General features: G+C 40.5%; 2 protein-coding genes across 4 annotated transcripts; both read right to left on the reverse strand.

Annotated features, from left to right (window-relative positions):
• Positions 1–1044: 1044 nt before the first annotated feature.
• arf2b (ARF GTPase 2b) lies at positions 1045–9858 on the reverse strand. The gene is made up of 5 exons (XM_003448636.4): positions 9705–9858; positions 8453–8610; positions 7533–7643; positions 4797–4921; positions 1045–2939 (listed from the first exon to the last, which is right to left on the reverse strand). Exons 2-5 carry the CDS (start codon positions 8598–8600, stop codon positions 2778–2780), a joined length of 546 nt encoding a protein of 181 aa, XP_003448684.1. The 5' UTR covers positions 8601–8610; positions 9705–9858; the 3' UTR covers positions 1045–2777.
• Positions 9859–13285: 3427 nt separating this feature from the next.
• map3k14b (mitogen-activated protein kinase kinase kinase 14b) lies at positions 13286–25824 on the reverse strand. 3 transcript variants are annotated; one of them, XM_025909519.1, is made up of 15 exons: positions 24651–25824; positions 22737–23013; positions 22041–22113; positions 20869–21679; positions 20082–20216; positions 19815–19944; positions 19603–19731; positions 18455–18559; positions 17877–18040; positions 17637–17787; positions 16238–16804; positions 15624–15730; positions 15132–15252; positions 14955–15055; positions 13286–14642 (listed from the first exon to the last, which is right to left on the reverse strand). In XM_025909519.1, the coding sequence occupies exons 2-15, from the start codon at positions 23005–23007 to the stop codon at positions 14478–14480; spliced, it is 3030 nt and encodes a 1009-aa protein (XP_025765304.1). In that variant the 5' UTR covers positions 23008–23013; positions 24651–25824; the 3' UTR covers positions 13286–14477. The 3 variants fall into 3 exon arrangements, with proteins under 3 accessions (XP_025765304.1, XP_005453742.2, XP_025765305.1); XM_005453685.4 differs by having other exon boundaries at positions 22041–22116; XM_025909520.1 differs by lacking the exons at positions 13286–14642; positions 14955–15055 and having other exon boundaries at positions 15175–15252; positions 15575–15730; positions 22041–22116.
• Between the last annotated feature and the right edge of the window lie 10 nt (positions 25825–25834).

A 25834-nucleotide genomic window follows, 5' to 3' on the forward strand; every position in this document is an offset into this window, starting at 1 on the left:
TAGAAAGGTTTACTGTTATTTCCTGAAAGATTAAGAATTCCCGCAGTTCATTCAAACACAGACTTTGTGCTGGCGAAAGAAACTTTTAAGAAGTGTGTCTGAGTAAACCCAACAGGAACAGAAACGCTGTCCTGAAGAGAAAACAAACCTAGCACGTCTTCCTTTTCTTGGTTAGTGTTTCTGCAGCCAGCAGCCACTTCAGCAGACAGACTTTTTTACCATATGGAGAGCCAGGAGTGCCAAAATGAATGAATTAATATTAAGATGCATTTCCTTTATTTTGCATCAATGACAGGAACCCACCTCTGTCCTCTCTACAGTCAACACATTTTGACAGCATAGTATCACCTTCAGTTTGCGGAGTCATATGTTCAAATGTTTCAAATAAAATATATCAATCACTCCTACTTTACATAAATATTTAAATTAGGTGAAATCAGACTTTGCATGAATTGCAACTCATCGTCTCACCTTCATAGACCCCATATTAAAACGTTTGCAAACTTCTTTGCAAACCGGTTTTGGCCTCTATGGATATTTCCTGAAAAGGTTAGCCACCAAGCATAGTGTGGTTTATCCTCCTGACTGTAATAATCAGCATAACTCACAAAATGAGCTTTGTTTTACTCAGTATGACCCAAAATGAATAATTCTGCCCATAAAATCACCAGAAAAATGTTGAGCGAGGCCACAGAGCAAGTCATCTGAGGGCTCCATTGGAACCAGGAGTCTCCCCCTGCTGGTCATTAAAAAGCGTTGACCACAGCAGGTAGCTCCACATTTTATTTTTTTTAAACACCAAACAAAAAAAAAAAAATCCCAAGGGATTTGCATCCCTTCTCCGGATCTCTTGCTTGTTAAGTACTATGAATGTGTACACCACCACACTATGAGCCAAGGGGGGAAAAAAAAAAAAAGCTGTCCAGACTGGGCGCCATCTGAGGACTGAAGTTTCACAGGGATTGCCTCATTATTACAAACTTGTTTAATGCAAAGATCCACCACTGTAACACGTGAGAAAATAAAAAGCCTCTCCAACAGCTGTTGGATCAAATCATGTTTATTAATGTGTTCAGGAAATCCCCACAGAAACAGTTTATAGGGGAACTTACAGATTTACAATCATTCTTGACAGAAGTGCCAGCTCTAACCCCCATGGTTCAACACTGAGGACGACCAGCTAACTGCACACCCATTCCCCTCAACAGGTCTACCACCAAGTCCTTCCAGCTCGCCGACAAGCCTCCGACAGAGTACTAACTGTGTTGGTCTTTTCTGCCTGTAAACACCCAGACGTCTGGACCCTTCACAGTTATAGAGAGCCTTCATTATTTTATTTTTTATCATGGTTTTTTTTTTTTTTTTGGTGCCAATCCTTCATCCCAACCAGGAAGAAAAAAAAAAAAAGATCACACACAGCTGGATGCTTTCAGACTTTCAAAATAAAAGTGCCAACCGTTGGTGAGAAGAAAAAGAAACTCGTCTGAGGCCCTCGAGGATGCACTTTCTACTTCCGTATACAGGATTTGTCATACTGCTCAAATGCATTTGGTTCAGCAGTCAAAGTACAAATAGAAATGCTAAAACTAGTTACAGAAAAAAAATAACATGTAACATCTCTTTAAAGGAATAACATGTGAAGCCTGTGAATGTATCAGGACACCTGCCTCAGTCTGAAGTGTGCGAAATGTCCAACACCTTGTATCTGGCATGGAAACACTGAAGGTCATCTCCAAAAAAAAAAAAAAAAAGAAAAAAAGAAAAAGGAAAATCCTAATTTAATCCCAGGATTTAAACGCCAGCAACCCAAAGTCAAGAATTGCATATTCTCGTAGAGTTTAATTTTTTAATTTTTTTCTTCTTTTGTGCTTCACGCTCTCACTTAGTGGTGGGAGGGGAGAAAGGTAGTGTTCACTGGAGAACCATTGCTAAGAATAATCTTTTATATTCCAATATAATAATAATAATATTAATAAAACAAACAGCATGATTTTCAGATGACACCAGAATGATCAAGGATGGGATTTTCTCTTTTCTTACTTTTTTTTTTTTTTAATTTTCCATTTTTTGTTTTTTTTTTCCATTTGCTTCGACCTGATACAGGTTAAGATGCAATTTACTGAATCTCTTGGTGGGTTTGAGGTCTCAAAAATCAGATTAAAATGAACACCTAAGCACTGAAGGTGGGAGGGAGGGGGGCATTTCTAGTCAACATAGATATATTCTACAGGGAGGAGTAGGGGGTTGCACCCTTGCTCTTTCTTTGCCGTATGAAAACCGTGCTTCCTCTGAAGAGTAAGGGCGGGGCAGAACAGGGTCAAGGTGGGGGGGCCGTGCAAGACTTAGATTAGGTGAGGAGGGGGCAGGCCGAGCAGGGCAGAGACTGAGTTTGGTGGATGGAAAGAGAGAGAGGGGGGCTTGAAAACCAGACTGCTGATTCCACAGGAGGTGTGTAAAAGGCACGCCAGGGTTACTCCCGATCCCAGCCAGCATACACAGAGACGCCTTCACACCCACACAGGCATACACACCCACACGCACACACCCACACCCACACACACACACACAAGCAGCACAGGCTAGAGCCCCAAGAGTACTGACGAGGAGGAAGAGAAAGCAGGAGAAAGGCGTTGAAAGAAAGAGCCGGGGCAGAGGAGTTAGAGGGGCACAGAGGGGGGCCTGGATCCGGTGCTGCCGCTGTGTCGAAACAGAGAAAAAAAAAAAACAACAACAAACAAACAAACGAAAAAATAATAATTCAAAACTGCTGGAATGGATCATTTCTGGTTCTTCAGCTGGTTGGAGAGCCAGTCGAGGCCCTCGTACAAGCCGTCTCCACTGGTGGCACAGGTGGCCTGGATGTACCAGCTGCGCTGGCGGAGGGCGTGCAGGCCCAGCTTGTCTGTGATCTCTGCAGCATTCATGGCGTTGGGGAGATCCTAGAGGGAGAGAAAACAGCCAGTTCTGATGCAGTTCTAACCATTTTTAACCATCTGAACCAAAAATCCCACAAGCTTTCATCAACAGTAGAAAAGCTTGTGAACAGTTCAGGCAATGTGAAAGTGCCTTAATCCTGCACTCTCTTTAATGGCCACCAGGGGGCTACAGCAGTGGCTTAGGGGATGACAAAAAAAAAAAAAGTCATTTGTTTCAGGTCGTATTAAATAATCTTATTTTTATCATTCTCAGAGTCAGAGAGGAGGGTTATCCAGAATAGATGATGGTGGGGGCCAATAAACATCCAGTTTCTGGATGATGTCATAATGTGGTGACAGATCATGGGAGTCATTTTCACAACAGCCTGAACACTGAATGTGCTAAGGCTCATTTATTATTCATTTACTGAATCATCCTTAGTAGTAGTCGTAATACTGATTTAAGTTTCATATTTCTATTAATATTTACATTTGGATTTTATTATTTTACTATAGGGATCAATTATTACACTATTTTATATTAATACAAGTTATATTATGCTGACATTATTAATACTAATGAATTACATTTTTGAGGGCTTGAACATGCTCAAACCCTCAAAAGTGTGCACATTTGCCAGAAGCAATGAAAAGTTTTGAATTTAATGGGCCCCTTATCAATAATTTTGCTGATTCGCTCACATCCTGCACTTACACTGTGCTAAAAACTGCACACAGACCAGAAAGTCTGCAAAGATCGACCAACAACTGCCTCTCTGCAAGATTTTGAACAGAACCTCCTGCTAACCAAACACAGCCAAGTGTCAAAGGTGTGAACTTGACAGAGAGCATCCAGACACAAAACACCAGATGAACATTTGAATCTACATGAACTGATAAACCTGCCGAAACAGTGAAGTTGGTGTTAACCTTTCTCCTCAGGTTAACAACACTCAAACATATGACCTGTTCTGATAGGTTGATGAGACGATATCCTGTTGGTTTTTCTCTGCTGTCACTGATGTCTGTGGTTAGGTCTATTGGTTAGCACATTTAAGATTTCAACAGATCAGTAACGAAGTGGTTTGTAGCGGTTTTAGTCACGGTTCATTTAGGGGGGAGGGGTGTTACTTCTATTAAATCTGTCTGAGATTTATCATCATTTGCAATTTTCTGACAAGTTCTGACAAACAAATAAAATGAATGAGCAGCCTAACATTTAACAAAGCTCATTATCTAATCAATGCTTTCTTTTTCTTCTCAATACATGTGAACTACCGCAGGGCAGGTTTGAGAATAGAGAATCAATGTGCAGATGTTGATCCTGCAGTGACAGCTGTTCTTCAGTGTAAAAAGATAATATAAAAATGAAATAGCTTCTACATATGGACTCCATTCTTCTTTTAAATATTAGTTTAATCAGGTTATTGTTTTTGGTTTATTTTTGCCAGGACTCGAGTACATCAAATCCAGACATTCTAGCATCTTAACAGGGCCTCAAACCAGCAACCTTCGGGTTACTAGCAGGATGCACCAATTTATGGACTTTGTCTCGAACAATATGGCCGCCTGATATTTCTGCCTGCCCACATTACCATGGCTAGCTACAAGCTCCCCAGTCCCATCTCAAAGTATATAAATTCCAGACAGGGAAACATTTAAGGTCGAAGTTCACACCATTTTGAGACTTTCATTTCTGCCTCTGAACCAGCAGAGAGGCTTTTTTTTTAATTAAAGAAAGGTCCTGTACAAATAAAGTCTTGATCGTGATATCTGAAAGCTTTTTCATCCAAACCAACAGAGAAGTAAATTTTGAGGCTCATTTCTTTTCTTGGCTCTGCGTGTGTCTGAATCCCCTGCAGGAAGAAAACTCAAACTCACCTGTTTATTTGCAAAAACGAGCAGCACGGCGTCTCTGAGTTCGTCCTCGGCAAGCATTCTGGACAGTTCCTCCCTCGCCTCGTTCACCCTCTCCCTGTCGTTGCTGTCCACCACGAAGATGAGCCCTGCATACAAAAAAAAAAAAAAAAAAGGATAAAAAATGATGAAACATGTCTTCATTTATATTCTGGTTACAATACATGCTCTATTGTCCCAGATAAAAAGCTCTGACTCTGTTCCAGTAATAATTCAGTCTGGACCAGCTCTCTTGGCCATTTAATAATCCCCAAAACAGTAGAGTGGGCTGTAAATTTCTTTTTAAAAAGTATCAGTAATAATTTGTGATTTGGCAGCTTCAGGTCTGCTGACTGTGAGAATATATTAAATCCAGAAGCTGTTAAACACATCAGTCATTTGATAAGTTCAGTACAGATTAATTTATGACATAAAGCTGCCAAATGATTTTCAGTTGTCATAGATCATATGAAAGCTGTATTTTGAGACAACCGACAGTTTAATGACCGTATTAAAAAAAAAGCTTCATGACATAAGGGATGGATGAAAGTACAGTGTTCTGAACGTTTGATGTTTTCCTGCTTCAAATTTAACACAAAAAATAAAGACAAAGCCAAGAAAACGGAGGTAATTTTGTTAAATTTCCTATGGCTGAAGCACACTTCCTGATCTGTGTGCCAGCTTGTTTGGGGAAATGTTTCATCATACCCACAGCTCACTGAATGTACAAACAGGATGTTTTTATATTCATGTAACAGGGCAAGACGTGATCACATGCTATAACTGAGATACTATTTGTTTGTGAAGCTAGACCAGAATCTGTATGCAGCACCACTGACCCACCTGTTACATTACAGACTCTGTGCTGAGATGTGAAGGGCACAAAAATGAAAGGAATTTCTACAGGACACAGTGATGCTGTTAATTTGGTCAGTTTGCCTGAAATTTAGGATTCTTGAGACTGAGCTGGTGTTCAGCTGATGGATCATGATCAAGGACAGGAGTGCTGGTTTTTCTTTGTTTTGAGGGTTGATTCTTTGTTACCGTAAGTGATAGATAATTACGCATTTTTAGGTAAACACCAATCTGATTATATATTGGTTAATCCTATCTACAGAACCTGGATCAGATATCACAGACAATAATCCGCTATATGGTCTGAACTATTCAGTTCTGTGTTTTTCGTAGCGCAGAGGAAGCTAACAGCGAAGTGATAACTTGGGAACATTTCACACAACACCAACCAGCAACTTTCTACTCATGTTTACTGAGTATAACTACAAAGTTGTACAAACTCTCATTTTAACTCATGATGTTCGGACAGAAAGACGTAATAAATGTGGAAGCTTGACGGACACGGTTCAGTGAAACACTTGTTAAGAAGGCTTTATTGGACTTATGGGAAAGTAACTTGTAAACTCTATTAATATCATTTTAACAGCTCTGATAAGCCACAGATAAACTCAGTTAAGCAGTATTTTTGCACTGCAGTAATTCCAGGAAGTGTTGCTAATCATTTATCACCTCTGCCAGAGATCTTCTAATATAACTGAGATTGATCACTGTTTGGACTCTCTTCATGTTGGGATCAAGATGTCAAGCTATAATTCAGAATGGCCATTTTCATTATGTTTTTGACAGAACTGATAGAGACAATTTCTATTTTAGATATTCTAAGCATTTCAGTTGTAGTACAATAACTTTGTATGAGCATTAAGGGCATCACAGCACCATGAGACATTTGACAATTTTTTTTTTTTTTACATCTCTACAGGTTAAAAACAGTCAGTGTTAAAAACCTAAAACAGTGATGGGCAGCTTTTCCCCCCCACCTCAGAAGACAATACTGACTTAGATAACGTAAGATCAGGGAAACACTTTAAACAGAATTTTCTGTTAGATTGTCAAAAAAAAAAAAATCCACTTGCATGCTAAGAACTTTAAATTATTCACAACTTTACCATTAGAGTGAAGATGTAACAGGTCATCATAAAAAACTGAAGTGTCGTGTCTTTTTTTTTTTTTTTTTTTTTTTTTTTAAAACGTTTCTTGGGGAGAGGCTAGACCATTAAGGACATCAGACTAGATTGAGATGGTCCGCAGGTCTAATTTTGCATAGAACCTTAATCTTTTTTGCCTGGAAAAATAACGGAAAGAACAATTTTCTGTCACCTTAATCATGAAATCATTAACCAATACTCGGCTCTCTAGCCCAAACACAACTTTCCTTGTTTGCTGCAGAAGAAAATTCTGTAGTCAGACATGCTGTTTGTTTAATGATGCTGCGTCTTAGATCATCACTGAAATGATTCACACATTCAATTTCACACTTGGGTGCTCAGTATGTGGAAGGTGACGTTCATCTAATGCATGCAGGGAAACCACAGGAGCACTGGTGGCAGTGCAGCAAATAAGGTGGCTTCAATCACAATTAATTTCTGAAGATTAAAGACACCACAAAATGTTCAACTTAGTTTGCTTACAAGCCGGATCATGAGTGGCAAACACAAGACAGCATAGGCCTATACATTCTGATGAGTTACACATCAGGAAACAGTAGAGGAGTCACACAATACGCCCTTTGAGAATGGAACAATGGCATGTGAGTCATTGGTCTCTTTAATATCCTCTATGCACCAACGAGGCCACCTACGGGCAGTAATGCTCACTGACACAACTGCCAGCTAAGATAATGCCACTGCACACCCCCTTTCACCTCACCTTGAGTGTTCTGGAAGTAGTGGCGCCACAGCGGCCTGATTTTGTCCTGACCGCCCACATCCCAAACTGTGAAGCTGATGTTCTTGTATTCTACAGTTTCAACATTAAAACCTGCGAAAAGGAAAGGGAAAAAAAAAGAAAAAAAAAAGGAGAGGAAACAGATGAGTCACTAAAAGGCTTTGGACCACTCGACAGCAAACACTACACGCAGGTAAAGATTTCTACGATTTATTATTTTTTTTATTTTTTTTTCCACTGTTTGTTCCTAATATGACTTTATTTTTAAAGTCAACATTTCATGACTGCATTTTAATCAAGAAACGGTCTTCAGTTACTCTCATTTTATCACTTATTCTTTGTTAAACCATTGTTAAAATGAAATGGTCCAGAAAATCTGAAATAAGGAAACATCTGGTTGCTGTAGATCAAAACGCATTAAACTTGGACACACACACACACACACAAAAAAAATTACCTTAACTGCTTAAAGCTACAAAATGATTGGTCACCCAGTGGACTGGTAATGGCATTCACCTGCTTTTGTGGCCAATATTTACCACATCACTTCTGGTTAAGTTTTTTTTTTTAAACAGACTTTAAAATAGATCCATTAATTTTAATTATGATTTAATTACTTGCCCTGAAACAAAGTAAGAAGTAAATAGCAATAAAAAAAAGAAAAGAAAATCCAAAAAGTAGATATATTAGTCATGACCCTAAATTTCGTAACAGTGTATCCCTTGTAATTAAAACAAATTAACAGTCAGATGTTTAAAAGACCTGAAGATCTGGTGAACAGGATTTTTTTTTGTCCTCTCTAATAACAATGGGAAATAACTAATAACATCTTCTCAAAGCAGTCTAAAAATACAGCTTCTTTACAATAATGACAGTGGAGTGATAGATGTAAATGTCCATACCAATGGTGGGAATGGTGGTGACTATCTCTCCGAGTTTGAGTTTATATAGGATAGTTGTTTTTCCAGCCGCATCCAGCCCCACCATTAGAATCCTCATTTCTTTTTTGCCAAACAGGCCTTTGAATAAGCTCGCAAATACATTCCCCATGGTGATGAAGCTGTCAAAGCAGAGACGGAGACAGGGTTAAGGCAGTGTACGGTCTGCTGTTAATCTGTTTCAGTGCAGTATGGTGAGAGGCAGTGAATACAGGGAAAATGTATCAGAGAAAACAGCTGACATCTGGACTGATTTACCATCGTTTTATCGTTAGTCAGTTCATAGAGGTACACCACATTAGAGCAGTTCGATGACAGCTGTATATTTAGTCGAAAAAACGAGGTACATTGTGAGACACACGGAGGAGAACAAGTTAAATGTTTACACAAGCGAATGACTGAGGCTTTCGTCTACGACTCTAAGTTAAGAGCTAACTCTGGCCGACCAACATCAGCCATTAACTTCTACACTACAGAAGTGTTAAAACTTCCTATGTGTCAATTATTTAACAGCAGAAAAATCGCATATCCTGAGGCTAAGCTGTACAACCGTGGATAAAGCGAATAGCTAACTGATGAAAAGATAAGAGAGGCCTGTTCCAGCTAGAAAACTCTGCAATAGCCGGTTAGGATAATGTTTCTGTACGAGTGAGCCGTCACAAGACGCTAGCTTTCAACCATAAGGTCAACCTAAGTTAATGTAAAGTTCATATCAGTATGTGTCAATAAAGGCTGAAACGTTGTGCTATGTGAACGCGCAGATTTTCTGTGTAAAGTCTGAAGTTTTCTCTCTTTACCTGGTTACCAGCACTCGAAACAGGATACAGTTCGCTTCACTAAGGGCGGATGCTTCAGCCAGATAGCTAGTTTTCCTAGCATATGCTAACTTGCGACGAGCAGGCGACACCGTTCGTCTACGGTCTACTGACCACTGTCGGTTACAGTATATATTATTAATAAATCTAACGATGACCTGCTACGAAATCCACCTGCAAAACTGAGGCCTGGTTTCTTAGGCGTGAACATTAAAAGATCTGATACACGATAGCTCGCTAAGCTAACAGCCGTTAGCTAAATGCCGCGTCACAGTTGAGAAAGAACCTCGTGACGTCATGCTCAGGCGAAACTAAATCGAATCGCTGGTACCGTGCGACAATCGCCGTACAATAAATGGCGTTACAGCAAAAAAAACAAGCGAGTTTATGTGGGTTATTACCTTTAAAACGACAGCTTCTCGATCTTTCCGTTATCTCTCACTGTCACCCCAAAATGGCGTCTTGCGCAACCAGGGAGACACCGGCGTACGGCAACTTCCCACTATCACACCGCGTCCAATCGTAGCACGCATGGTGTAACGGATAACCCGCCCAGATGTCTCCGCGGTCCAATCAGCGTGTCGGCAGAGCCTTGTGCGCACAGTGCACAAAATGTCGAGGAAGTGAGCCGTACACAAGTTTATTCAAGTTTCAGACACTGAGAACCGGGCCCTCAGAGTTTTTCTTTTTCTTTTCCTTTTTTTTAACCGACGAGAAATGACTACAGGGAAACAGAAATCGGCCACAAAAGAGACAAATAATGATAATTAAATAAAGAAATCCACACATAAACACAAGGACTATAGGGAGTCAAAAAACAAAACACGGAAATGCAACATTAGAAAAATCTGTTTCTAGTTTATTGTTTTTCCTGTATTTTATGTTTGCCTACGGTCATTTCGATTTACTTTTTGATCGTTTTTCTTCTCTATTGATGTTTAATTTTTTTAATTACTTTTAAGCACATTTTCTGAGTAAAACCTAGTGATCACTGGGGTCACCGAAGGCCTCTCCAGGACTCTCTCCAATTGTATGAGGGAGGTGGAGGGTTCTACCATTTATTTGTGTTTAGAGGCCCCTTTTTCCATGCCGGGACTCAAGATCCTGGCTGATCCCAACTTTTAGGCCTTACTTTCCATCTCGTTCCTCATAATCTGATTAATTGCATTTCTTTGAAGACTTGTACCAGTGAAATCCTCCCTGTGGACTCACTTGAAGAGATATGCTGAAATTTCTTTTTAGATCCTCACTTATTTTAATTGTGTTAATTCAAATTGCTGACACAGAAATGCTATCTATTATATGATTAGTGCAAGGCTGCAGGTTCTCATGACTAAATTCATTGTCTGCGGGTCTCACAACCACTGTCTTTAATCATTTATGGTTTATGACTTTTAGAATGGTAATTAATCACACTTGTCAGCAGCTAACAGCACCTGATGTCTGCAATTATTATTGGCTGTGTTTGCTATCAGAGGATCCAGAAGCTTCACATTCCTCAAGCACCAAGCTGGAAATGTGAGGCCTTATTGTAGACTGTATACAAAAGATGGATGTAGTCATCGTAATCACCCATTGGGTAGTGAAGCGCTGGTGACTCAAGATGAGTGTTTTGTTTTTGCTGTTGCCATCTTGGTATTTTGAAAAAAGTGGACACCACAGGCCAACAATTGCCATCTTATGATTAACAAGTCATGAGCCAAAGAGGAAACTTCATGTTGTTTTTTAGTATGACTTAAAATTAGCAGATTGTGCTCACAAGCTTAGCACAACCAGCTAAGAGTTTACTGAGGGCACAGATCAAGGAAGGAAAAACTTCTGGAAGTGTGTTTGCATTAAAGGAGTCGCCCCCTGCTGGTCGTTAGAAAGAATGCATATTTAAGGCGCTTCCATGTCAACTACACTTTCTGGAAGGTGCATATATCTTTTTACACTTGGTGGGCCTTACAGCAGCAATAGATTAAAAAAAAAGTCTAATAATAAATTATCAAGCCTCTTTTATTTGTAGTTTAAAGGGTTTGTAATATAACTAAAAAAATTGGGACTTTGTAGTGACCTTTACATCAGTGAGTCAGTTTGAATTTTCTGCAAAAAAGTTTAAAGATGGCTGTGCTCGTTCATGGGAACCTTGTTTGAATACCACTCTTCTGTTCACAGCATTAACAGCGAGATCATCAGCTAACCTTTGGGTAGAAAATGGAGTCTGTTAATTAGTAATGTCAAAAACCAGTTAACACCACACAAGGACAAAAAGCAAGCACTGGTCTGGCTTTTGATAGCACTTTTGCTATTGATGTCAATGAGAAGGAAGCTAAGGTTAGCCAGCTAGTTGCTATAGTCATAAAGAGTGTCACATGTAGTTACTTTTCATTTAATAACATGAATCTCTCTTCAGTGGGAACCTAGCTGAACTATTTCAAATACAAATAATGCAAAATTGTATATTTCATGCCCAGATGGAAAAATGTTTATATCTGATATTTATCAAATACAGTTTACACTGTACAAAAACAATTTGTGTAAGATCAATACCTATATTACAATTAATGTATGAACAGGATCAGGCTGAAGCAAACGTTTTCATACACCTTCCTGGTCACATGCAACACATGTAACAGCCTCACGTGTTTAACATCATCTGTTTTTATAGGGCTGGGCCTCTTTATCAGTGCTGTCAATGTTTACAGTGTGCAACAGGTCTAATCCTGGTCTTTCTCAAATGACACCGAGTCAGAAACGACTGGGAAAGGCAATAGCTGGAAATGAGCAGAAGACAGCAACTTTTGTGCCTCTGAGTCATTTTTTTATTAGAATATAAAATATCAGTTACATTCAAGTACCAAGAGATTCCAGTCTTGTGATATATTGTGGAAAACACATCATTTTAGGCAGCTTCATGCCATTTAAACTCTAAAATGAAACAGATGACATGACAAACTCTTTCTTCCACATCAGAAAGTAAACAGAGATACAAAGAACGGATTTTTTTGTTCCTAGTGATCCATAAAAGGAAAGAACAAGCAGGAGAACGGAAAGAGGGAAACAATCTTAACACACAAAATAAAAAAATACAGATGTCACAACCTATTACAGCTCTACCAACACCATTTCCTATTCAAGCAGGTTTACCCCCTTGGAGTGTAAACTACTTGTATCATTACTTAAAACATATAGAAACAGTTTAACCTGAAAATAGACATTTTAAGATTTCTTTTATTTGTACACTCAAGTAGCACTTTATTAGGAACACCTGCTTGTGCTAGTAGTTATTCAGTTAGCCAATCACGTGGCACCAGTGCAGCAGAAACTCTGAAGCTTCATTTACAGTGCCGTGCTGAATGGTTGACCATAATGTTTGCTTTTATTCTCGTTCCTCTGCTTTGTTCTGCTAACACCAGTGAAAACAGAGATGATCCTGTCAGAGCTCAACGTTCAGATGTGAACAACACTTTGCTGAAATGAAGGAAAGAGGTGAGCGTGACAAAACTGACAGAGTTATTAAAACGAGGAAATCAACATATCTCCACATATTAGCTGTTGTATTTGCATATTGAGCAAGCTAGGTACAATAAATCCTTCTTACATTTTCCATCCATCCATTCGCTTCCGCTTATCCTTTTCAGGGTCACGGGGGGCGCTGGAGCCTATCCCAGCTGTCATAGGGCGAGAGGCGGGGTACGCCCTGGACAGGTCGCCAGTCTGTCGCAGGGCTAACATACAGGGACAGACAACCATTCGCACTCACATTCACTCGCACATTTACACCTAGTGGCAATTTGGATTATCCAATTAACCTATCCCCACAAGCTGCATGTCTTTGGACGGTGGGAGGAAGCCGGAGTACCCGGAGAGAACCCACGCAAACACGGGGAGAACATGCAAACTCCACACAGAAAGACCCCGGCCTGATGGTGGAATTGAACTCAGGACCTTCTTGCTGTGCGGCAACAGTGCTAACCACCGTGCCCCTTCTTACATTTTATTTTGCAGAAATATTACTCCTGTGCTCATCAATATATTATGTTTCACACTACAGACCTAACACGGGGGCTGAGGTCTGGATTCCTACAATGTGTTGTTGGATTTCTGGTAAGGAGCAGCTCAGGCTGGGCGCAGGTTATGACACTGGTTTAACACAGCAGTATAAGCTAAGTACCGGGGTTTGGTAAGGTAACGGACATGTAACTAGTTATTAAGTACAAATTAGAGATTATTTTTGCAATTGATTCGGTTTGTTTGTGTATCTTTGCCAGCTGTGGGACTTCAAAGTGGTTATCATTTCAGGTCTGGATCTGGGAGATTTTGAAGGGATCCTTTACCATTATTTGAAGGATTGGATATTTTGTGTTACATCTACAAAAATACGTAAAAATATCACACTAAAAGAAAAAAATGAGAAATTGTGTTGGGATTCCTTGAGGAAAAAAACAAAACAAAACACGGATCCTGTTCATACTCAGTTCATGTGTGGCATGGAGGGAATTTTCAGCCTTGGTGGATCTGCAGGAATATGGAGTGTCAGACGGCTCCTGTTAATAATGTGATTCACTGGATTAAAAAACATGTTATCTAATCTAAACACAGGATGGTGAGATTATCAAATGCAGCCCAGATAGCAGAAATGCAGCAAGGATTGATCCATCGCCATGTAAATGGTAGGTCAAAATCAGCATGAGCCAACCTGCCCAGGCTGCTGGTGTCAGTGGGGTAACATGGGGAATGTTTTCTTGGTCTCTTTCTGCCAGCATATTACCAACAACCACCAGTCACACTGGAAGGAGTCATTTTCTAATGGCTCCTTCATCTTAAACGTGGTTTTATAAATATGAGACTGAATTCAGACGGCCTACGTTGTCGTCCTAACCAGCAAGTCTGAATCCAGAAGAACAACTCTGGCAACACAGGAGGTAAACTGAGGCTGTCGGCTAGCAAAGAGAGGGCCTACCTGAACTCAGTGTGGTGTTCCTAATAAAGTGCTTGATTGGTATCTTTGTTTTTCCTGTGTTTAAGGTTTTTTGCCCATATTTCTGTCAAAATGGATTATTTATGTTGAGCTATGTGTAAATGCACTGAGAAAAGTTTTAAAGTGCTTAAAAGCTTTTCCCAATAAAAAAAAAACAAATTAAATTAGTCCAAAAGACCAAAACAACAACAGAGAACAGAAAATATCCGTCTCATTCTCGAAGTTCGAGCTTGCCTTCTCTGACTCTCCACCTCCAGTGCTGGCATCTGTCAGGAGCAGGAACACAGCGAAGCCACAGACCAGACTCTCTGATCTCTCGTTCAAAGGACACCGTCTTCCTGTCCAGAGTCTCCAAAGTGAAGGCTTTCCCCGAGATCTGAGTGACAGATGTAATTATTCATATGGATTCTGGCTGACTGGGTGTCAGATGTATCTGCAAAGGGTTAATGCTGAAGTGGTAATGATAATTTAGTGTGTTTGTTCTTTCATTGGATAGTCACAGATTTAAATCTAAACTTCCCCAATTTTGTTCTTTAACTGTACTTCGGGACATTTCACTTTCTGTTCCGGAAATAAGAAAAGAGAAAAAAGCAAACCAAAATACACTTTGAGGAAACAAAACAGAAACCTCGGCCTGATGTATCACCACAGCTAAACGGTTTCTGGACATCTTAAAACTCTCTCATACCTGATCACTAATTCCTATGGCAACATGACCCACTTTGATCCGCCTACGTTCACGTATCCTCAAACACTTGCCCTCGGGGTCCTCTATCCAGATATCAATACCTGCAAATGTCAGAGCATTAGAAAAATTCTTCCAACAGCCCTCGATCTGCACAGAGATGCATCCCTGCCATCTTACCCTCAAAGCACTGTGAGGACGGCCGATTGGCCAAAGCTAACCACTCCAAGCACGCATCAGTCTGACTGTTGCAGGAGGAAAAGATGCCAGAGCTGAGGTCATCAGACGAGTGATCAGAGTCCTAAAAATAAGAAAGAAGATTTTCTTTTGTGGAGGATTTTATTTTGTACATAAATTTAAACATGAAGCATGCATGCACATGTTTGTTATGTAAAAGATGGACGTAGCGTCCCAGTCTCAAAATTCAAGCCAGTGAAGAAGTGCCTTAAGCAAAGCAGGCTTCACTTTAGCGCGGGTCTAGCTTGTGATTAAAAAGCCGTTGCAGTGTGAGCCACATGTCTCTCAGTTTGACTGTCAGACTCTCGTGATGTCTGGTTTCTAAATGCTAAGATGGCGAAGGCGAAAGCACTCGGTTCGAATTTCAAAAACAAGACTTTGCAAACCAGTAAGTGACGTTAAGGTTGGCTACATCCCTCTTGCATGGGTGCGCACCTTCTCTGAGGCATCTATCTGCGATGTGTCAGAGCAGCTGAAGCAGGATGGTGGTTCATCTCGAGGTTCAGGGGACGGGGTCTTGATTCTGGTACCTTTAGTCACATCTAGTAAAGGACAACATGTTAAAAGTTTCTGTTATTAGCGGACATTGATGAGGCTTTGACAACCTTCTCTGAAACAAGCCAAGTTAGCTCCAGTCCCTTTAAACCGACTTTGTTTGATTAGCTGTGCCCATAAACAAAACATTTGAAGATCCTGTGGATGTGTACCTGAAATGACCATATTAGGGATATCCTGTCTCTGTGACATCATGCAGAACCAAGATTTAAAAAAAAATGCATGAAAACAAGTTGCAGTCTGAAGCTGGAATTTTTGGATTAGGTTTACATAAACAGACCTCATTTTTTTAAAAATGCTCGCTGTGTTTAATATGAGCATCCATCATTGTAACTGCAAATGACAGAATAACAGAAAGAGGATAATATGTCCCATTTAAAAGTGTATCTTTGAAAATGACACGAAGAGCTCTGTAACCTCATCTGAGCCAAATTTATAATAATAATATGATTCGGGGCTTTAGTAATGCTCCACTGAGTTTTTTTGTGACTCACCATCTCTGAGGTATTCCAGCTCTGCTTCTGATCCCCATGAATCGTCTTCTATCTGGTGACTTTTTTGCAGTAAAGGGAAAAGGCCTCGGAGAGCACGAAGATACTCCGTGGACTCGGTAGAATCCCACTCTTCCTCCTCCTCTTCATCTCCTTCCTCTTCCCAATCCCCCTCATAGTCCTTGTCAGTTTTCAGCCACTTCTCCTGAATATATTCCTCCTCCCCCATGTATATATCTACCTCTGAATCAGACCCGGTCTCCCAGTCTTTTTCATTAGTGATGTAATCATCCCGCAGTGATTTTGGCTCAGAGTCCCACTCCCCAGTTAAGCAAAATGTCTCCAACTCAGATTCTTGGTCTGAGTTTCCTTCTGACCAGTCGTTGCTGTCCTCGTCTACTGCAGCAGTTCTCCAAGGGCTCACCCAGTACATAGCAGGTGCTGAGCCAGTATGTGATGGTTTATTCTGAATCTGATGGGACAAAGAGCAGGGAGTGTCTTCATTCTGGTTCTGGACACGATACAGTTTTTCACAGGCGCTTTTCATGGACCAAGAACTCAGACCTCCAACTGTGGAAAAAATAATTTGCAGTGTCACAATATGCTTAAAATACTTGGCATCTATAGACAGCTGAGTCCCTTCTTTGCCAAAAAGTGGATTTGGATACAGGTCCTATTTTATTTTCCTCAAGAGATACTCCCTCTTGGAGATATTATATAATCTATTTTATTTGTTTTACCATAGCATACCATCTTTATTTATAAAGCACTTTAACATAAAACCAGAGTTCACAAAGTGCTGCACATGCAAATAGCATACGCAAAGTAAAAATAAAATAAAAATAAGATAAGATAAAATAAATAACTAAAATAAAATAAAACATGTTAAAACAAATTGAGTCAACCCCCTTAAACAGTGCCAAATGTTTCAGCGAATATAAATGTTTTAAGAAGACTTTTAAACTCAGAAAGAGAAGAGGCCATTAAGAGATTTAAAAACAAATAAGAGAATTTTAAAAACAATCCTAAAATGTACAGGTAGCCAGTGGAGTGAAATTAAAATGGGGGTAATGTGCTCAGACTTTTTTGTTTCAGTTAAAAAACGTGCTGCAGCATTTTGCACAACCTGCAGACGCCTCATGGATGCATCACTAACCCCACGATAAAGTGCGTTACAATAATCCAGCCTCGATGTAACAAAGGCTGGATTACTGTCTCAAAAAGCTGTTTGTTTGTTTGGTGATGACATGCAGCTTTTCTCTAAAGGCTTTGAATGCTTGTATCGTGATTTAAAGTCATTTTAGTTTGTGGGCCATGATTTCACCACTCTCACAACTCTAATGTAATGTAAATTGTATACATTTAAATGATTAGAAGATCAAGGATTATAAGGTGCATCGACCTGCTCTGAGGGCCTTGGTGGTTTTCTTCCTGAGCTCAGTTGCTGACGCTCTTCCTTCAGGGTCCTTCTGGAGTCCGGCCCTGAACACTTTAGCTGTGAAGTTGTTACACTTGGATGGCACCTCCCACAGAGGCGGAGGCTCATTGACAATCTAAAACAGATGAATACGCAAGTGTGGTTTTGTCCCATTCAGCGTGTAACTGTCTGATTTTCCACAATCAGCAAATAAGAGGTTCTTACCTGGAGACACAGTGGATGGGAATAGTAACGTATCCATGGCTGGCATCCATTGAGCATGTGCAGTAGCATACAACAGCTGCTCCACACGTCCGCCTTGGCGCAGAGTTGATCCCCTCGTGCCACCTCAGGGGCCATGTGGGTCTCTGTGCCGGGGAATGCAGCTCCTACATTCACAAATGTTAGATGAACTGAAAGTCTTAAAACTCAAAGGGCCATTCATGAATGTAGAGGTCAAAATATGTCCAACGTTGGGGTTAATAATCAAATACTTGGAAGACTGTTGCAAAACTTTGAATGCTAACACGGTAGGCTGAGAATATTGCATGCTATCTTTTAAAGATATGAATGTTTAAAGGTTGAAAGATGATGGTGAAAGGCAGATTTATTCATTGCAAACTCCTTATTGTGTATTTATGGGAGCCTAAGGAGTAGATCATTTCACAAGTAGATTTTAAAAAGACTGACATTTTGCTGTGATATATATTTATGTGTTTTAATTAGATCAATGTTTGAACCAAAATGTTAGTCATTTGTAAACTGCACCACAGTTTATTTCAGACTTTTGAGGATCAACTTACCCCTGAAATTCTTGGTGCTCCATCCACTGTCATCTAAAGTCTCTGAGAGACCAAAGTCACAGAGGAATGTGTCTCTGCAGTCAGCAGACAGCAGCACATTGTCAACTGGAATAAGATCAACACGCAGGATTCAGTGGGACAGCTTGTTTTCATTGGGTGCTCATTATGAAACAGTTGACTGAGAAGCAGGAGGCTGTCAGAGGCTGTAAGAGTGATGGGTGCATGAGGGGCTAAAGCCTGAACGGCCATCTCAAGGTAGAATAAGGTACCATCTACAAATAAAGCACAGGAACTTTGTGCCATCTGATATGATGAGAGTGGGTAATTTGACGGATGTATGATGAGCGAAGCTTTTAGACATGAGCTCAGGGCACAATAGAGGGGCCTAATGTGTGCAAACCCCTCCTGCTCAATCGTATGAGCAGGGATTACCGAGGGTTTAGGGGTGAGGTGTCACTTTAGGATTAGGTACCGTCACAGGAGATGTTAGCTGACAGCAGAACCACCAGCTTGAGGCTTCGCTGGACTCCCTTCTCTGTATGTTCTACTGATTATATAAAATCTCTGCAAAGGTACTTTGGGGTCTCACAACAAACTCGGGGTAGAGTCTGACATGTCGTATCTCAGTAGAAAAATACTCCAAAACAAGTAAAAGTCTCCATTGCAAGTTAAAGTCGAAATGAGCCTAAATAATAAAGTACAAACTATATATGTGTATAATGAACTAAAGGTAAAAGTACTACCTATATACTCGTGTCCTTCATTTTTTAGCAACTTCTACAAAGAAAAATGTTTTGCTATAAAATGTACTGCCTAAAAATAAAGCATGGCATTATTATTGTTATCAAGATGCCAGACGCTCATAGCTCCCACTTCTCACACGCAAGTGTTTTTTTTAATGATTATCTTTAAGAGTATTTGCTGATATTTTTTTACTTCCTCAAGTAAAATGCCTGAATGCATCTGCAGACACTTGCACATTTGATTTATTGTATATATAAAATGATTAGGACCACACTGGTTGAACCAGGCCACTCTAAAATGTCCAGAGGGTTTGAAATCTCTTAAATTTATATATATTATATTCATACATGTTTGTATATATTATCATTTAGATCTAAGTCATTACACAAAAAAAGAACACATACCTTTGACATCCAAATGAACCACCCTTCTCTGGTGAAGGTGTTCTAGCGCCCCCAGTGTTTGATGGAGGTAATGCAAGGCCAGATCTTCAGGTAGGCAGTTCATCTCCTTTAGAAGCTGGGCCAAACAAGCTGATGGGGTTTGGGAGAATATGATTACTCTTTCAGACTGCTCAGACGGTTTTTATGCAGTTTGTAGAGTGTAGTTAGGTTACCTGGCTTCAGGTCCATGAGGAGAACAATATTAAGCCCCTCCCTCACAGCTCCAAAAAGCTCCACGACTCGAGGAGAGTTCAGTGCAGTCCATGTGCTCACTTCCTCGCTGCTGAAATGACTCAGTGGAATCTGAGAAGAACGTCAACAATGAGCTAAATAACGGAAAATAGTTTAAATAAAATCAGCATGTCAGCTCTCAGGAGTTTAAACCTCTCGGGTGGAGCACATCTGGATTGTAATGACTGACTAAGTGGATCTTGGCTTACCCTCTTGGCAGCACATTTGAAGCCAGTGCTTCTGTCACGAACGCAGAACACATCACCATATGATCCATTCTGGATGTGATGAAGGACAAAGTATTCCTCTCCCTCCCTGTACTGACAACTGCTGGGCTGGAGATGCTTGATGAAACACAGGGAGAAAAAAGGAAATGTGTTAAATCACAAATCCCCCATAAAAAAATAACTTTTACAGCCAGTCTTCCTCATTTAAGCGCTGAAATCCCAGACGAGCCTTCCCTTCAGGCCACTTCACCTACCTCACCACCAGTATTCAAATCTAGACCAAGTTACTGCTGACAGTAAGTTACCTTATTTATTTACTTATTTTTTATTGATTTCTTTTGGCTCATAACTTTTATTGTCTTTTAAATGTGTCTTTAGCTTCTAAACATCCACATCAACATGTTTTCATTTTCTTGTACACAAAGTAAAATTTTCCACCTTCATGTGGTGAAAAGTCTGCATTCAGAGTTTTAGATGTCACAGATTTTTACACTTCATTTATTTTTTACTATATTATGAATTAAAAACATTGTTATTCATTATTGTTGGTTAAAGTGGGATTTTTACTTAAATTTGAGTCCTTGTGAAACCCTGCATGTAACCTACAAGGTAACCTGATGTACATCTCCTTAGAAGCTGAACTACATGCTGCACTGATGCAGCCTGCAGCGACTGTGATTGGCCCGTTCAGTACCTGAATACTACTGCTTCTGCTGTCTACTGTCCATAAACAAAAACAGTGTGGATAAACTGGATGTGAATGTCTTACGTCGTGAAATATGAGTCCTTCGTTTGCAGGTTTCGATGTTTTCCAGCCGTTCAGGATCTGTTTGATTAAATCTCTGCAGAAAGCTGAAAGAAGCAGTTTTGGTATGTGTGCCACTTTGCCCCTCAGCTCATCTAACACTGTGTCACTCATGTCATCAAACCCAAAGGAGCACTGGGATGTATTCTCAGTGCTGAGGCTGTGGGCATACTCTGAATTTCCCACTGGGTTTTGCACACTTCCTGTAGAGTCAGAATTCCATCCTGCATGGGAGGAAGGGGTAAATCCAGACACATACATGAGGTCAAAGGTCAACATGATGCCTTGTGTGCCAATGTCGACGTCGTAAGACGAGTCTGAGTCACTTTCATGAGTGCGAACAGAGTCAGTGTCAGAGCCCGAGCCTCCTCTGTGGTCGGTGCTGGATGTGTCTTCTGTATCTACGGATCTGCATTGGTCCTCTGACGGCGACGCCTCCTCTGATCTCCTCACGCAGTCACAAACGTCTGCACAGCTGCAGCTGTCACACATGCACGAGTCTCTGCAGGGGTCTGAGGCCGAGTCAGTAAACTGAGGAGGAGGAGGTATGATTTCAGCTGATGAAGTCGTCTCTCTGTCTGCTGATTTCAGCCAATCAATCTCCTGCACCCACAGACCCTGGATGATAGGAGGCTCCTCCCCTTCCTCGAGGCTCTGTGTGGTTCTGGTTTTCCAGCGCTGTTTTCTCTGGAGATGGTAGCGCGGGAATTTGGCGGCTGTTTCAAAGTTCTCGTCATCTGAGTCCATCACAAAGGCGGCTTCCTTACTGAGAGTCCTACAAATGAGAAGAAGTATGAAAATTTGGTTTCTCACACAGAAATCTTAATGCTTTCCTTGAAATCCAGCTGGTCACAGTGTTGTTTGGAGCACATGAGTTATTTAAAGTGCATGAAGAGGTCATTGCCTCATGCACAGAGAAAAAGCACAGCTAAAACCTTGTTACCATCTATGAATTCAAATATGTAGCTGGTCACGAGCACAATAGCTTCCTTCATACACATACCCAGCTTCATAAAGAACCCTGAACCCTCACGTACAAGCTAAATGGAAATCATATAATACCTGTATCCTATATTTTTGGCCATAGAGGGCATTTAAGCCTGTGCACAGGTAATGTGTGTTGTACATGTCTTTACCTGTGCTTTTGGAGGTGGCGAGACTGAGAGTAGGGGCACTGAGTGTTAGTCGGGCTGAACTCCTGGAAGTCTTCTCCTGGGACAGAGAAACAGTAGGAGTTAGAGTTAGAGAAGTCTCGTTGTGGATTAAAGTTCATAAACATGATTTGAAAATGTGAAAATGGTTTAAAGCCTGGTTCATGTGCTACTACTACATGCTTCCATTCAGAGTAACAGTAAAAATGTTTTCTTTGTTTTTTCTGCATTCCTCTCTGCAAGCTTTTAGCTGCTATTATGTAATTTTGCACAACAGCAGCTAATGCACCATTTCTTTAATACACCTGCTTGTTAGTGAACATTAGTGATCTTTGGTTGCATAAGCAGCTGTTCTGTAAACCTGAAAAGTGCTGATGTACAATTCAAAACAATTATAGAGAACTGAAAACCTTTAAGCCTGTTTTAGTCATTACTCTCTAAAAGCAAGATCAAAGCCTTTTGTTTAAAAGAAGAACTCATCATGTGCTGACATGAAATTTTTTTTGGCCCTTCAGGTCTTGCATTAAGTCTTGTGCAGCCCCATAGACTGGAGACTTGTGCTGGATGTAGTCTACATAGGCTTTCATTGTTTTGTTTTTTTTAAGCAAAATAATACAAGGATGCAAGTAACTAAAACAAAAAGGAAAAGAATGTAAAACAGTCCTGACTCCATGTTCTTACGCTCAGCCTGCGCGACTATAGAAACACACGGATTCTCCTCGGAAACTTCACGCCCCTGCGTGACAACATGCTTGGCTGTGCCGCGTTGCATCACTCGACTCAGATGGGGGCCAATGGCTTGGACGAGCGAGTCCTTCTCCTCCTCGCATCCCTGGTTGTCGTCCACTTTGGTGAGAATCGAGAGCTCAGATCCGTCGGCCACGATGATGAACGGTGTGCTGGAGTTAAACATCCGAGGTATGGCCATGTCTCTGTCGCTGTCGGTCTGCATCTAGAGCTGGAGGAGAGAAGGAAAAAATATGTTTAAAAGAAGAGAAACCAAACCAGTAAGTTTCATACGGAGTGTTCTGAAGTAAGTTAGATCCTACTAAAAATCCTGGTGTGGATAATTTGGCCACAAAGAATGGACCCTGTTCTTTTAGTACTTTAAAGGTGTGTGTTTGCACTATGTAGAACCGTGTGGGTGGATAATAGATGGATACATTTGTTTTTTCTTGGCGATAAAATGTCTGAGAATCACCAAAGTTGGCAGGTTTCATCCTGAATATTTACATATGATTTGGTGCCCAACCCTTGTAGTGAATGGGGAGATATTTTTCTTGCTTGGCTGCTGATGAGTTAGAGTATAAGGAAGCCATATGCTTTAAAAAGACTTCTAACAAGGTTAGAAGTCTTTTTATGATCAGTAGGCCTGTCTAAGAAAATCTAAACTAACATGTGAGCTTGTTGTGCAGCAGCAGATGCAAACACCTTTCCCTAAATCTGCTTTAATTTTATACAAGAACAAAATAATAGACTGAGTTTGCTCTTTCATTATGACGAACTGTTTAGGGACAACACCTGCACAGGTAAGGAGTTTAGCCACTGGGGGTCACTACAGATCAGATTTTTTAGGTGCTGCTCAGCTCACTTCTTTCCCTCCTGTGCAAATAGAGTCATTTGTTTTTTTGTAAAACAAATGAATCATCATCTAAAGCCAGGAGTTGTCCTATAATAAAATGATCAGGAATACTGTATACCGTATGGAAATGTGTGATGTTGAATATTTTATATGTGATATTGGATTTCTTTTCTGTTTTTATCTTAACTGTTGGAACCACTGAGAAATTATTACCATGAAGAAATATGTGTATATGTTTTTTTTTATTATTAATTATTTAAATATCTATCCTACATTTTTATGTTAAGCAGGAAAACTACTTCATTCTTATATCCTTAATTATACAACCCTAGTTTTGTCATATTTAAACAAGATATGGCAGAAATGATATGACAAATACAGGGTTGTAATATCAGGCAGTAATTGAGCCTAAAATAATCATTTCACTTTTAGGTTCTTAAATTCTTCCTGCAACACAAGAACCCTGATTAATTCAGCCGTAGTAGAAACCACTGATTTGTAGCTGACAAGCACTTTAATGTGGTGGCATTTGCCGTGCCGGGGTGTGAATGAAGGGACACCGGTTGTAAGCCCGGCAAGGTGAATATAAATAGCACACAGAGGGGCGGTTGCATGCCTTCCACTGAGGCTGTCCAGCTGTCAAAGTCTCTCTTCCTCAGTGCTCGCCATGTTGACAGCGAATACAGGGGGATCAAAACAGACACTCTTCCCACTCACGGAGGCTGCACTTGTCCTGGAAGTGCTCGCACAGAGCCTGTGTGAGTGGATACCTGAAGAGCTTTGCTTTCATAATATGGAATTAACCAGGCTTTATCTACAGATGAGCTTCATCTAAGAGCCGATCAGACTTTCAGGACATGCAAGATCGACATGTTAGACTCTGGATATGCTGCAACTTTCACTAAACTTTCCATCAGCCTCGAACGTCCTTCTTACTCTGTGACCTGACAGTGAGGACACCTCCAGCTCAGCAAAGTCTGACTCAAACATCCAGTCACAGCAGAGCACATTACCTTAGGAGCTCAGTCAGCTGGTCTCGGGTTCAGCTGAAATCCTGCAGAACAGATCGAGGGTTCCTCTCGTGACTCCTTCTGTCTTCTGCTGTCTGTCCGTTCTCTGTGTTATTATGTGTTTGTTAGTTTCCAAGTGTAACTTACCGGCTTTCTGCCCCCACAGGCCCTGCTGATTGGCTGACCATGTGTGTGAGTTACGAGCTCTTGCACCTCTGTCACCCGGGTCCACCCACTTGCCCACCCTTCCACCCACTCGCCCACACCAGCCTCAAACACGCTGCATGGATTCCGTAGCTGTCCTCAATGACACTTGGGTCTTTAAACCCACTGCAAGTGTAACAGTTTAAAGCCAAATTCTCACCGTTCAGCTTTAAGCCTCAGTGTGACGGTATTATTAGGAAGAGAAGCATTGTTTTCCAGCACTAGAAACATGTCCCCTGTGCTTAAGAAGTTGTGAGGGCTCAAAAATGCTGGAAAAAATAAAAATAAAGTGCCAAATGTCAGCCCACCCATATGTGGGGCCTATAACTGGTTTCATTAAAACCAGTTATTGGATCGGGTGACCTCAGGCGACCTCATCGATATGCTTCTATGGGTTTCCTGTGATGCACTGAGACCTTCTACCCCACAGGTTTATATGTGAGTCCATTATTTTGTCCTTTTTGTGTGTGTTTTTTTTATCTCTTGCCACATGGAAACCTGCCCCTCCTCTAGCCTGATTCTGCTGAAAGTTTCTTCCTGTTAAATGGGAGTTCTTCCTCTCCACCATTACCAAGTCGTGCTCACAGGGGATCGTCTGTTTGTTGGACATTTCACTCATATATCTTAGGGTCTTTACCTTGCAATATAAAGTACCCCGAGGTGTCTGCTGTGGTGAATTGGAGCTGTACAAATACAATAAAATTAAACTGAATGAAATCTTTAAAATCTTTTGTGTATTGTGGTGAAGAAATCCATGCAGCTTAATCAGCAGTTTCACAATAAAGGTACTGATGATGATTTAATAATTAATATAGATGTAGTGTAAATAATGCACATATTAAGATGCTGTAAAGAATTGTGTAATTATTGTTTTGTACAGTTATGCATACAAACTCTCTTCCCACCTGTATACACAAACTTGAAGTTAATTTGCCGAAAAGGTGAAAAAGAAATAGTAGAAATCATACTTTGTATAAATGTAA

The sequence above is a fragment of the Oreochromis niloticus genome, linkage group LG8 (assembly GCF_001858045.2).
Source record: "Oreochromis niloticus isolate F11D_XX linkage group LG8, O_niloticus_UMD_NMBU, whole genome shotgun sequence".
NCBI classification, from domain to species: Eukaryota; Metazoa; Chordata; class Actinopteri; order Cichliformes; family Cichlidae; genus Oreochromis; species Oreochromis niloticus.